Source organism: Lipophrys pholis (genome assembly GCF_963383615.2).
Source record: "Lipophrys pholis genome assembly, chromosome: 3".
NCBI lineage: Eukaryota > Metazoa > Chordata > Actinopteri > Blenniiformes > Blenniidae > Lipophrys > Lipophrys pholis.
The window spans coordinates 21,121,940-21,135,017 of record NC_137627.1 but is presented as its reverse complement, the minus strand read 5'-3'; the positions used below and the strand labels follow the sequence as shown (position 1 = coordinate 21,135,017).

The window sequence follows — 13,078 nt, the reverse complement described above, 5'->3', positions numbered from 1 at the left end:
CTATTGAATGAGGATCATGCACCCGAGGACACGCACAAAGAGAATGGTCAAAAAGAGAGCGCAAGGACGGCTGGACAGCTGGGTGGTGGAAAAGGAGTTGCCATTTCATCTACAGCTCTGAAGAAAGCGAAAGTGATGATGCGTGAATGTCATGAAGTCGATGACTCCAGTGAAAAACCACAACAATCCCAGACGCCCGTTCAAGGCCCACCACCAGCCAAGGGTGGTTTTGTTTCAGCGAGTGGGAAGCCCGTCACACTTTCGTCTGCGGCCATTCTGAAGGCCAAAGCTCTCTTCAGTGACATTGATGCTTCACCAAATCCAGACACAAAGAGTGGGGACTGTGAACAAGGCTGGAGTGAGAAAACTAAAGGAATCTACCCTGATTTGAAACCTCCAGTTGAAGAAAATGTCCAGGGCCCTCAGTGTCGGCTGTTAAAAGCAAAAACGGGTGATTCTGTTTCAGCAAAAGACTGTATGGACAGTACTAAGAGAATGCCTGTAAACACTGGGACAAATCAAGCCTATCTTAATGGGACTGGCCATAAAAAGAAAACCTTCTTGGATCTCAAACCAGATCAAAAAGTTTCTGAAGAGCCTGGAAATGGATGCATCAATGACCAAGTGAAGCTAAAAGCAAACCCCCAGAATGGCGGATTCCAGACAGCCAGTGGAAAAACAATTCCCGTTTCATCCGACGCGATGAAGAAAGCCCAAACTTTGTTGAGTGACTGTGGAGAAGTTGAGGGTGAAGTCGGTGCATCTGATTCACATTTCAAAGCTCAGCTTCCTGGTCCGTCATCCAGGAACGGTGGGTTTGAGGCGGCCAGCGGTAAACAAGTGGCAGTTTCTTCCGAGGCCTTGCGGAGAGCCAAAGCCCTCTTCAGTGACATCAGTTTGAGTGCAGATTTCCAAGCTGGTTCAGAAACGAGGACGAGGGACAAGGAGGAGGATGATGGTGGAAATACTGAGGCTGTGCATTGTGGTTTCACAACAGCAGGACAAAAAGTCCACGGGTCTAAAAAAAAACTGTTTAAAGCAAAACATTTAAAAGAATTTGAATCTGTTTCAACAAGTATAATCCTCAATCAGTCTGATATGGATGGCAGAAATGGAAGTGCCATTGAAGAGAGGAACCTTCCCAAACCAAAGGCAGATCAAAGAGACCTTGTAAATATTCCTAAAGACTGTGGAAACACAGGCTTTCAGGGCATAAACAAACATGAGAAACAAATTACAAACACTTCCCCTACACCGAGTAGAGGATTCCAGACGGCCAGCGGGGAAGACGTCTCCGTTCCATCTGAAGCTCTGAGGAAAGCAGAAACTCTGCTGGGTGAATATGAAGGAGTTGAGGATGAAAGCATGAGACTTCTGTCTCATTTCAAGGCTCCAGTTGCTGGTCCACCACCCAGAAACGATGGGTTCGTAGCAGCCAGCGGTAAACAAGTGGCAGTTTCTTCTGAGGCCCTGCAGAGAGCCAAAGCTCTCTTCAGTGACATCAGTTTGAGTGGCGAACTCCAAGCTGGTTCAGACGCAAGAACGAGTGACTGCAAGCAGGACGTGCATTGTGCTTTCAAAACGACACGAGGACAAAAAGTCCACGTGTCTCAGAAAAGTCTGTTGAAAGCAAAGCATCTTTTAAAAGAATGTGATGATTCTGTTCCAACAACAGTAAGAGAGGAGGCCGATGGTTTCACCAAAGATTTTGATAAGGACGGTAAAAATAGCATGAATGTAAGGCAGGAGGAAAATGGGCCATCTATAACTTCCAGTGGTAAGAAGAACAAACCTTCAGATCTTAAACCGGGTCACAGCACAGAGATAAACATGTCCAAAGAGCCTGGAAATGGATGCACTGAAGACGCCAACAAACAAGTGAAAGAAAAATCAAACACTTCAGCCACACAAAGTGACGGGTTCCAGACCGCGAGTGGAAACAAAGTCACCGTTTCTTCTGAAGCTCTAAGAAAAGCAAAAGCTCTGTTGAGTAAAGGTGAGGAAGATGAGAATGAAATAGTTCCAACCGCTCCACATTTCAAAGTTCCTCTTCCTGTTCCATCATCCAGAAACTGTGGATTCCTGGCAGCCAGCGGTAAAACAGTGTCCGTTTCTTCTGAGGCCCTGCAGAGAGCCAAAGCTGTCTTCAGTGACATCAGTGTGAGTGCCGATCTCCACGCTGGGTCAGATGGGAAAAGGAGTGATTACAAGCTGGACGGTGGTGAAAGTCCTAAAATGTTTAGTGGTTTCACAACAGCAGGGGGAGCAAAAGTCCAGGTGTCTCAGAAAACTGTGCTGAAAGCCAAACGTGTGTTGGAGGAATTAGACTCTTCTGCAATAGACCAACATGATCCGCTCAACTTCGATCTATCAGGAGAGAAACAACAGAATCACGTCACACCCGGTGATAAAAACTTGTCTACTAGTGAATGGACCAGTTTAGCAGGTAAATCTTTAAATTCAACACATAGAACCGACCATGCAGGTGAAGCTGCAGGAGGATCAAGTGCTTGTTTCGTGAAAGGCGAATCAAACAAAGAAACAATTAAGTGTCAAGACGGCATTACCCCGGCAAACGCCGTCAACCTCCATCTCGACTCCGGACAGGAAAAACCGAATGTGTTGAACTGTGACGTAAATCAGCCGAGCTGCAGCAAAGACGTCTCGCTGCTGAACTTCCAGTCGTGTCACCTGACGGGCTGCACGGGAACTCAGCAGGACTTTCTCGCGCAGGAGGCCATCGACTGCACAAAGGCCTTGCTGGAAGACGAAAGTCTCGCAGGCCAAAGTTTTTCACCCACTTCGGAGTTTACACCATTTCCAGGAAGCCCAAATCCCAGCAAAAGAGCTTCAAAGGGGGACGAAGGAAAAGGGAAAAGATCATTGCTACATGATGACCTTGCAGGTGAGAGTTACTGAAGTAGAATGTGTTGTTGTTGAAGCACCACTTGTATTAGAATATTTATATCTTAATGACTGGTTAAATTATTTAGTTTTATTTTGTTATTTTAAATGACTTACTTCCTCTATATTTGTTTCTTAGATAACGCCGCTCAGCCTCCACTGAAACGACGGCTACTGGAACAGTTTGATAAGACTGTCGGTGGTTCTAGAAGTTCAACTCTACAACCAATGAAAAGCTGTCCAAACGGTACGTCACTGACACTATGACACATCATCTACAAATACTATTCGGTCTCATTTGATTAATTAATGTTTCTCATTCTTTTGAAGTCCTGAAAGACAGAGGAGTTTTCACGTACACTGTCTCTCTTCATCCAAACGTCTCGAGGCCACACAGGCAAGCCACCAGAGAAGCTTTCAGGCGGCTGACTCGGGTCGCTGCTTCCATCTTGACGTGTCTTGTTTTCCCCCCGCAGGAGCGGTAAAAGCCTCGTGGAACACAAACCACAAAGCGCCAATCAATCGTCGACCTCGGGAGACGACAAATCGGCGCAGTCCAAGATGCCAGCGTTCGTTCCTCCTTTCATCAGAAATGCCCGGACTGACGCTTGTGGGAATGTCGCGGTCGAGGACAAAGCCAGAGCTCCCGCGTTTGTTCCTCCGTTTAAAAAACAAAGAGCCGATGTGCGAGAGAACTCCGAACTTCGACGGGAAGACAAGGGTGAAGAACTTCCTCCCCCCGCGAAGTCGTCAGACCGCAGAACGTTTGTGCCTCCCGCTCAGAGAACAGACCGTCCTGAAGGCGGCGCCGCAAGTGACGCTGTGATGAATAATCAAGAGGTTCCGGTGGCGAGTGGATCCGCCAGCTCTGACGCACAGTCTTCATGTGTAGATGAAAGACTTTGTACAAGTCAAGGTAAAGGGACCTTTCTGAAGTCGACTGAAGACAAACATCTAACTTTGCATTAGAGGAAGTAATTACCAGACTGTTTCTTTTCTGACAGATTTGAATCAGAACCTACAAAACGCTGAGCTGGCACGGGATATGCAAGATATGAGGATCAGGAAAAAGAAGCGCCAAACCGTACGGCCGCTCCCAGGAAGCTTGTTTCTAACCAAAACCTCAGGAGTGCCCAGGATCCCGTTAGAGGTTGCAGTGAACGGAAAAGCTCCGGCCAAATACACTCCGAGAGAGGCAAGGGAGCGACCTGCCACGCTGCGTTTTCTTCACTTGGCTCTCTTAAGTGTCGACTGTCTCGTGTAAACGACGCTTCTAACGTCTGTGTGGCCTTTACCTTCCAGCTCTACGGTTATGGAGTTCACTGGCACGTTTGTGAGATCACGAGTGCGACTGCGGAATCTTTTCGCTTCAATTTGCTGCAGTTCGTTAAAAGAGAGGCGTTGGTAGAGGGTGGAGGTGTCCAGCTGGGCGATGGAGGCTGGCTGATCCCCAGCGACGACGGGACTGCGGGGAAGGAGGAGTTCTTCAGGTATCGGAGAAATCACAATGAACTGATATTTGAAGCATCCGCTGGATCAATAGATCTTTAAGCTTCTCTTCTCCCCCTCCTCTTGTCTGCAGAGCGCTGTGCGACACCCCAGGTGTGGATCCAAAACTCCTCAGTGAGGCTTGGGCGTACAATCACTACCGATGGGTCGTGTGGAAGCAGGCCTCCATGGAGAAATCCTTCCCAGAAACCATGGGCAGTCGCTGCCTCACCCCAGAGCAGGTTCTCCTGCAGCTCAAGTACAGGTACATTATTGTGGAGGTCACCATAGACGTAGATCATTTCATCTGTTTATCACGCTCAGGTAAAATATAGAATTACCTCTGAACTGAATGTAAACTCTGTAAATATCTTTACAACTTTCTGACTGCTTTTTTTTTTTTTTATTTGATATTATTTAATTTGTTATACAAAATGGACTTTTTTTTCTATCATTTGTTTTAAAATAACAAACAATATTTACTTTCTGGATATATGAAACCGTATTCCACACCAGCACTACTCACACTGGAGTAGCTGGGACCAGAAACACATCTTCGCTTCAACCAACAGCTTTGAATACATTTACTACCAAAATAAAAGTCTTTAAAAGAATCAATTATTCACTAATGCGTGTTCTGCATCCTGGCCTGTCCGTTCTGATAGATACGATGTGGAGGTGGACCACAGTCGCAGGCCAGCTCTGAGGAAGATTCTGGAGAAGGACGACACAGCAGCTAAAACCCTGGTCCTCTGTGTTTCTGACATCGTGTCCCCGAGTCGCTCCCCCAACAGGAACAGTGACGCCAAAACTCCACAAGGTGCCGATGCCAAGGTCCAGCCTGCACCTGCCGTTGTCCGACTGACCGATGGCTGGTATTCCATCAACGCCCAGCTGGACGAACCTCTGACCGCCATGCTCCGGAGAGGTCGACTGGCCGTCGGCGGGAAGCTGATCGTCCACGGCGCTCAGCTGCTGGGGTCACAAGACGCTTGTCCACCTCTGGAGGCACCCGAGTCGGTCATGTTAAAGGTATTTTTTATTTATTTTTCCGAGTCCACAACTTGTCTTTAATCCAACAAGGTAACCAGATGACGGGTTCCCTTAAACACGCGTGTCTTCAGATTTGTGCAAACAGCTGCAGGCCGGTCCGCTGGGCTGTCAGACTGGGCTTCCACAAGGATCCACGGCCCTTCCTGCTCCCACTCTCCTGTTTGTTCAACAACGGGGGTCCAGTGGGTTGTGTTGACATCATTATGCTGAGGAGTTACCCCCTGCAGGTCAGTCCGTGATTGACAAATAATATCATGGCGTAGAACACCAGAAGGTTGATGTTTCTCGTCTTGGATCCCGTTCCAGTGGATGGAGAGGAAAGCGGACGGAGGTGTAGTGTTTCGTTCTGTCCGTGCAGAAGAAAAGGAGGCCAGACGATATAACGGCCACAAGCAGAAATCGATGGAGGCCCTGTTTGCCAAGATTCAAGCTGAGTTTGAACGGGAGGAGAAAGGTAGCGACCACGATTCCCGCAGGAGAACTCCAGACTTATCCTCTGCAGGGTTTGATTGGTTGTCCTCCTCAGGGAACGTCAAGCCTCAACGAAGCCGACGGCCAAGGAGCTATCAGGACCTTACGGCGCTGCAGGAGGGAGAGGAGCTGTATGAAGCAGTGGGAGACGACCCGGCATATCTCGAGGTTATTTGACTTTTTTTTACAGATTGTTGACATGATCGATCTCACGAGTTCTACAAGCGTCTTCAATGTTTCCATGCTGTAGGCTCATTTAAGTGAACAGCAGCTGGAGGCTCTTCATACGTACCGGCGTTCTCTAATGGAGAAGAAGCAGACTGACCTACAGGATCGATTCCGCCGCGCTCTGGAGGCAGAGGACACGGACATGAACTGTCCCAAACGAGACGTCGCACCGGTGTGGAGACTTTGCGTTGCCGACTCTCTGGATCAAACGAGTAAAGGTGTGTTGTTTTTATCTAATGTGATTTATATATGGTGAGTCCAACTTTCATACAAGTGCTTCTCTTCTTTTGTCTGTTTGTAGTTTATCAGTTGAATCTGTGGCGGCCGTCCTCGGATCTCCAGTCTTTATTAAAGGAGGGCCGTCGTTACAAAGTCTATAACCTCACCACTTCAGAGGGAAAGAAACGGAGCGGGATTGAAGACGTTCAGCTGACGGGGACAAAGAAAACTCAGTTTCAGGAGCTGCAGGTTTGTAGTTTCAGCCCGTTGCACGTGGAGACACGTACGTGTGGTGTTGTATCGTAGAGGGATTTTCTCACCTTTTGACTTTTTCCTAATTTAGGCCTCTCCTGATTGGTTATCGGCACGCTTCCAGACAAGAGTCTCTACGAGTTTTGTAAACCTTCAAATCCCAGACTACCAGCCGCTTTGTGGAGAAGTCGACGTTACAGGCTACGTCATCAGTGTCATAGACGAACATGGTGGAGGATTTTTTTCACTTTCTTTCATTATTTCCGTCATAACAACACTGGTTACTGAATAAGTCTTCATTATTTTGGATCCAGGTTCTTCTCCTGCTTTTTATTTGGTTGATGGGGAACGGAACTTTGTGAAGGTGCGCTGTTTCAGCAGCTTCTCTCAGTCGGGTCTGGAAGACGTGGTTAGACCGTGTGTCCTGCTGGCTTTGAGCAACCTGCAGCTGCGAGGCCAGTCCATGTGTCCCACGCCTGTTGTTTATGCCGGAGATCTGACCGTTTTCTCTACAAATCCCAAAGAAGTTCATCTCCAAGAATCCCTCGGCAAAATCAAAACCCAGGTCCAGGTACAGTGCTTAAACATTTTTAAGAAACACTGTTTAATTTTCCTGCCCAAATGTTTTATGTTTTGAAACGGCGGTTCCCAGCCAGGACTCGAGGGGACACATGAGGGACGCGACAGATCACACAGCATACTTTGGACTTGTGAAAATATGATTTCTGTTCAGATTATTTATCTATTTAGATTTAGAGAAAATGTAATGAAACCTTATTGGGTTTTTTCTTTCCGACCTTGTAATTGTTTCTAATAGTTTACTGGTTTTGTGTGAGTCATTTTCTTTTTTTCTTTTTTTTTTCCAGTGTCAAGCCAACTTCTTTCAAACGGCTGAGGACAAACTGTCCCACTTGATACAATCTGGAACACGGAGCTGCGTCCCTGCTGCTCTTCAACCACAAACCCCGACTCCGACAACAGACACAATGGCCAGAGTGAGCTTTCTGTGGATTCCTGCCATGTTCAATAGATGAACAGTCGTATTAAATTGAAAACTAAATATTGTTTTTAACAGGTTACATCACTCAAGCCCATCAGAAGTCTTGGATCTTTCACACCTGTCAACAGAAATCCTCCTGCAGCAACGTCGTCCTCCGAAAAAGACCCCAGAAGCTTGAAGAGAAAGCGAGCGTTGGACTATCTGTCTCACGTGCCGTCCCCACCGCCGCTCTCTAACCTGAGCTCGCTGGCTTCTCCATCCGTAAATAAGACTTTCAATCCTCCTCGGAGGTCCGGGACACCAAGCACTTTAAAAACTGGACCGACTCCCAGAGCCGCCGAGTCGCTCCAGGAGAAGGAGTGGGTGAAGGATGAAGAGCTGGCGATGATCGACACTCAGGCGCTGCATGTTGAATAAACACTGACCACTAAAGAGTATTTGGTGACGAGCACAAAACAAGAAGGGATGACTGAATGTTCGAACTGCACATAACACATCTTGTTTCTATTTTCATCAGCTGCAATAAAGTAGTGTAACTACAACAGTAAAATCATGTCACGTCTTTATACTGTACCATGTGCTTCTGTTTGACTTGGTGACCTTTTCAGCTTTATGTTAAATATCAGTTTCTAAAACCTGAGAAGTGACTGAGAGGCATGTGGAAATGTTCTCATACTGTATCTTAGTCTTTACAGGATAGAAAAGGCTAAATTAGTAGGTAGTGAAGATTTTTAAAACAAATGATGGGAATAACTTATCATTTCAGTAATGAAACTAACATTATTACTCAACATCCTCACTGCTCTCACCACTCTGTCTTTTTCCAAATGTGTCAAATTATCAAGCTGGTTCCTAAGAGTTTATATGTCACATCCACTTTCTTCATAGGAGCATGAAACCTTGAAACTGACCTCAGGTTTTCAAATACAGTGTGTTTTTTTCAGATAATTTAGCATACTTACCACAAGATATACTCGGGGGTAGTTATTTGCTTATGTTTGTACAAGTACAGAAAGGTGGAAGAAATGGTACCAATTATGTTTGTACATCTTATGCTCGGGTTTTGGAGAGCAGGCCATGTGCATATTCTGTTGCTTTGGGTATCCTGTCCATGGAGGATCACATGAAGATGTCAGGTCATTGGAACAACTTCTCAATATTCAATTCTCACAGTTGCTATTATTCATAATAACCACATGTTTTAAGTTTTCCTCTTTCACAGTATGAACAATTTCTGCCCTGTAATACCTCTCTAAGTGGCTTCTGAGATACATAAAGGTAGAAAACATAACGGAAATCTATTTGAGAACAAATACTGTTGAATTGCTCATATTCAACAACAAATGAATGTTCTGGTGTCAAAACATAAGTGAAAAGGAAATAGAATTGAAAGGAATATTCATGAAAGCACAAGTATCCAACACAGTACTTCCAAACAGACTCAAAAAGTATCTAAAAACCACATTTTAATGCGAGTATTTTCACCGGCCTGCTATTTGTAGTACTCCGCGCACCCGCTGGAGACGCTGTCATTTTTTTTGCCGTGCTGGCTGATGGAGCAGAAGAAGTGTGACGTCATTTCCGTAAACAAAGATACCGGAAATGTGGACATTGTGCACAGGTTTTACTTTTAATTTTTTTCTCTTTCCATCCATGCTCTTTGACGGTGAACGGTAAGTAGCCAAAAACACAACAGCGACTTTCACTCTTTATTGTTACTCTGAAGTTCGTCATTCACTCGCACTTCCGCCTTTATCAGGCGTGTTTGGGCTCCGGGGCTAACTGCTAAAGGTTGGATTTCTCTGTAAACTTCAATATGTCAACACAGTCAAAGAAGGAACAGAAACATCAGGATGAAAACCACTTTGACAACTACGTATTGATTCATTTGTCAATTTTATCTAGTAGTTCGCTGTCTCGAGCTCAAGCGCCTTATTTAACAAGCTGTTGAGGAGGATTAAGAGCTCTTATGATTCTTCATCTGATCAATTCATTGATGAAACAGTTTTAAAAATTACTTTTATATACAACAATGGCTCTGTCGTCGTTTAAGTTGGAATTTGTTATGTAATTATTGCATCTAAGGAAAGTAAATAACAATATATACCATATAGCAATAAACGACAAGCACCAAAGACTTTTATTGTTATTGCAAGTTCGGATATATGTGTACAAGATAGGTAATTCTTTTCTTTTTTACTTTTTGTTTATTCATTTATTGAATTTAATTTTTATATTTTAATTTCAGTACTATATCATTCAGGCTCAGTGTGAAGAACTGGGGACACGTGCACAAACGCTTGAGCAACATGTATAATCTGTGTTCTTGTTTTTACAAATAGAAAGTTCAATAACATAAAAAAAGATAGTTGCAATTTCAACTAAACGTGACAAATGGCTTCGTTTTAAAGAAAGATCTGAAGTCCTGCCTTCTGCCCTCTTTCCCTCTCCATCTGACGGCACTTCATTTTAGCTGCCAGTTACTTTCATTGTGAAACTACTATAATGTTTCCTGTGTACTTTGCCAGACGTTTTGGTTGCCAGTTGTATGTTTGACACCTTGTTTGGATATATTATGGTTATCAAAGGATATCCAAACATTTTATATATATATAACATTACAATGTAATAAAACGTTTGTTACATAGAACCATTTAAAAAAAAAAATATTACAGGAACTTTCAATAAAGCAACATTTACAGATGTCAGATTGCAATTTTGACTATATTCAGTCATGTGATTTCTCGACAGAGTGAAACACCCTGTTGTTGCTTGTTTGTTGTTTTCTGACTGTGTTGTTCTGTTGTGATGCAGATGTCTCATCCTCAGTCCTCCTCTATGACTCCGAATGCCACGGACAGTAAGCACCATGCGGAGTGCGGCAGTCCAGACAGAGGTGTGAGGGAGCGCGTGATAAAGGAGGTCGGCCTCACCAGCACCTCGTTCATCGGTCCGGCTTTCCCTCCACAAACAAACGCCGTGAAATTCGACATCGAAGACTCGCTGAGTGAATTCTACAAAGAGCTGAAGGAAATTGAATCTCCTGGCGGTGCTGCTCCGCGACGACGCGACGCAGGTCGTGTTCAGCCGCCTCCCAGGAAAGGTACTCAGGATGTACTTGAGGAGAAAAATGTCAAGACGAGAAGCTTTGATGAAGCCGATGGCTTCCAGAAACGTACGGAATGGAAACATCCGCGGCCACATTGGTATGAGAATGAGCCGTACCCACGAAGAAGACCATGTCCGGAGTTAAACTCTGGCTATGATGTTTCCGAGCAGAAGCAGTGGAGTTATGTCCAACCCGTGAAAGAACCTCCGAACGTGAGGCTTCCAAGACCGGAATTCCTTCGCCAAGCTCCGTCGCCTGCATTTCGAAATCCACAAAAGCCAGCAGCTCACATGGATCCTTCCTTTCATCGCCCAGGTTTAACCAGCCGTTCTCAGGACCCGTCGAACTTTCCTTCATTTCCTGGTTGTCCACCTCCGGATGTTTCCTGGGACTTTTATGGAGAGTCCCCTGGTTTCATGGACCGGCGGGGTCGCGGCTCTGATTCACACCCCGACAATACTTCTGTCGGCTGGAGTCGTCAGAGACGAGAAGATGAAGGTTACCACCACATCCAGAGATTTGATTCGCTGGATGACGTGTGGGAGAGGCGTCACCATCCCCAAACCCGTGGCCACGCTCACTCGTACCATTCTGCCCCCGTCCTGATCCTGATGAGGGGGTTACCCGGGTCTGGGAAATCCACCCGGGCCAGGTGTGTCTTCATTGTCACCGTCGGTTTGGTTCTTCACACGTTTTTCTTATTCGAACATGTTTTTAAAAAAAACAAAAACCTTTGTGTGCCAGGGAGCTGCTCTCCTCGGGACCCAGTGGCATCATACTGAGCACTGATGACTACTTTGCACACAGCGATGGATACCACTACGAGCCCGGCCTCCTCGGTGCCGCACATGAATGGAACCAACACAGAGGTAAAGCCGCTCAAAGCTTTTCATGTATGAAAACCATTTGGGGGCTTGATATTAAATTCAATTAACATTTTATTTCTATATTTTAAAGTGATTGTAAATAATTTTGTTTTAAAAGAAACCTCTTTTTTTTTTTTTCTCAGCTAAAGAAGCTCTGCACGACGGCCGCTCGCCCGTCATCATCGACAACACAAACCTCCAATCCTGGGAAATGAAGCCGTACGTCAAAATGGTAGGCGACGACGACGCCACCGCCTCTTTTTCATCCCTGTCTCTGATCCCGTTTTAACGTGAAACCTCTGGAACAGGCTTTGGAGAGAGGATACAGGGTGGACTTCTGCGAGCCTGAAACCAGCTGGAAGTTCGACGCGTACGAGTTGGAGAGGTGTGGCTTTGTATTCCGTTGTTTTACTTGTAGAATCACACGAGCGTCTCCAAACGTGAGTAAAAACACTGAGCTGATTTCCAGGAGGAACAAGCACGGCGTCCCTCAGGAGAAGATCCAACAGATGCTGGACCGCTTTTCCTCTCGCATCTCCGTGGACGCCGTCCTGAACTCGCGCGAGCCGCCGCACGTGCAGCAGCGACACCGAGCGGAACGGCCGCCGACCACCAGCAACAAACATGAGCCTGCAGGGATTTCACAGCCAAATACTTTGTCTTGAAGAACACGTTCTTTTGTACTGATGCAAATGTTTTCTAATATATTGTTTTATAGTACATTTGAGTAAAAATGTTTTTCACAAGGAACTCTGAGTACTTTGATACGTTTAGCGTATTTGATTAAAAAAGATGTTTTTGTAATAGCGATGGCCAAATGAAGCTTCATAAAGCTTCATGAACCACTTTCTTTATTTTCTGACTCCACTAGATGGCGCTCTTGGTTTTAAGATAGCGGCTGAAGGACCGGAGATGAAATGTGTTTTCAAACATTAGTTCAACAGGCAGCGCCATCTACTGGCTCAAGTAAATAAAGACTGGTTCATGAAGCTTCATTTGGCCATGACTGTTTTTTTTATCTCCTTTATGAGGAGAAGCCCACATTTCATTATGAGACACGTGGAGCCCTCCATCGGTTCAAAACCTCAACTGGTATGTTACCTAAAATAGAGTGTAAAAAATAGAAAAGGATATTTTAATCAAAAATTCCAGGAGGGAGGCAAATTGTCATTATCTTTTCCATCCATCCTCTAATCCTGAGCAGGGTCGCTGGAGCCAATCCCATTTTACAATATGAACCAGGCCTCAGGGCAAACACACACTCAGACACACACACTCGCTGCCAGCAAAGTGATCAATAACCTCCCAACATGTTTTGTACATGTTTTTGTTTTTGTACATTATGACTTTCAACCGAGAATCGAACCGAGGGTGCGAACCACTAACGGCTGAAATCAACTAATTTATGTATTTATTTGTTTTTGAAAACAAAAGTCAGGTTGAGGTTTTCTCATCTCATGCCAGATTAAATTACAAAGTCATTTGAAA

The 13,078-nt window shown here is 45.2% G+C and overlaps 2 protein-coding genes across 3 annotated transcripts; both read left to right on the top strand.

Annotated features, from left to right (window-relative positions):
• Window positions 1-1,747: 1,747 nt before the first annotated feature.
• On the top strand, window positions 1,748-8,161 carry brca2 (BRCA2 DNA repair associated). Its single transcript, XM_080459993.1, has 17 exons — window positions 1,748-2,905; window positions 3,044-3,151; window positions 3,235-3,301; window positions 3,381-3,820; window positions 3,909-4,099; window positions 4,207-4,394; window positions 4,487-4,657; window positions 5,058-5,424; window positions 5,517-5,672; window positions 5,752-5,899; window positions 5,972-6,084; window positions 6,167-6,362; window positions 6,446-6,612; window positions 6,707-6,845; window positions 6,930-7,186; window positions 7,482-7,610; window positions 7,691-8,161. Exons 1-17 carry the CDS (start codon window positions 1,831-1,833, stop codon window positions 8,030-8,032), a joined length of 4,254 nt encoding a protein of 1,417 aa, XP_080316119.1. The 5' UTR covers window positions 1,748-1,830; the 3' UTR covers window positions 8,033-8,161.
• A 1,020-nt stretch (window positions 8,162-9,181) lies between these two features.
• n4bp2l2 (NEDD4 binding protein 2-like 2) lies at window positions 9,182-12,584 on the top strand. Of its 2 annotated transcripts, none has more exons than XM_080460486.1 (6): window positions 9,182-9,288; window positions 10,430-11,376; window positions 11,469-11,593; window positions 11,734-11,822; window positions 11,899-11,975; window positions 12,060-12,584. In XM_080460486.1, exons 2-6 carry the CDS (start codon window positions 10,430-10,432, stop codon window positions 12,253-12,255), a joined length of 1,434 nt encoding a protein of 477 aa, XP_080316612.1. In that variant the 5' UTR covers window positions 9,182-9,288; the 3' UTR covers window positions 12,256-12,584. The 2 variants fall into 2 exon arrangements, with proteins under 2 accessions (XP_080316612.1, XP_080316613.1); XM_080460487.1 differs by having other exon boundaries at window positions 9,211-9,288; window positions 10,445-11,376.
• The last annotated feature ends 494 nt before the right edge of the window (window positions 12,585-13,078 follow it).

Coding starts and splice junctions, on each gene's coding strand:
- brca2 (XM_080459993.1), top strand. CDS start 1,831: ATGTCCAAAGAGCCTGGAAATGGATGCACTGAAGACGCCAACAAACAA. Junction 4,658..5,057: donor CTCCTGCAGCTCAAGTACAG/GTACATTATTGT, acceptor CCGTTCTGATAG/ATACGATGTGGAGGTGGACC. Junction 6,363..6,445: donor TCTGGATCAAACGAGTAAAG/GTGTGTTGTTTT, acceptor GTCTGTTTGTAG/TTTATCAGTTGAATCTGTGG.
- n4bp2l2 (XM_080460486.1), top strand. CDS start 10,430: ATGTCTCATCCTCAGTCCTCCTCTATGACTCCGAATGCCACGGACAGT. Junction 11,594..11,733: donor TGAATGGAACCAACACAGAG/GTAAAGCCGCTC, acceptor TTTTTTTCTCAG/CTAAAGAAGCTCTGCACGAC. Junction 11,823..11,898: donor TGAAGCCGTACGTCAAAATG/GTAGGCGACGAC, acceptor CCTCTGGAACAG/GCTTTGGAGAGAGGATACAG.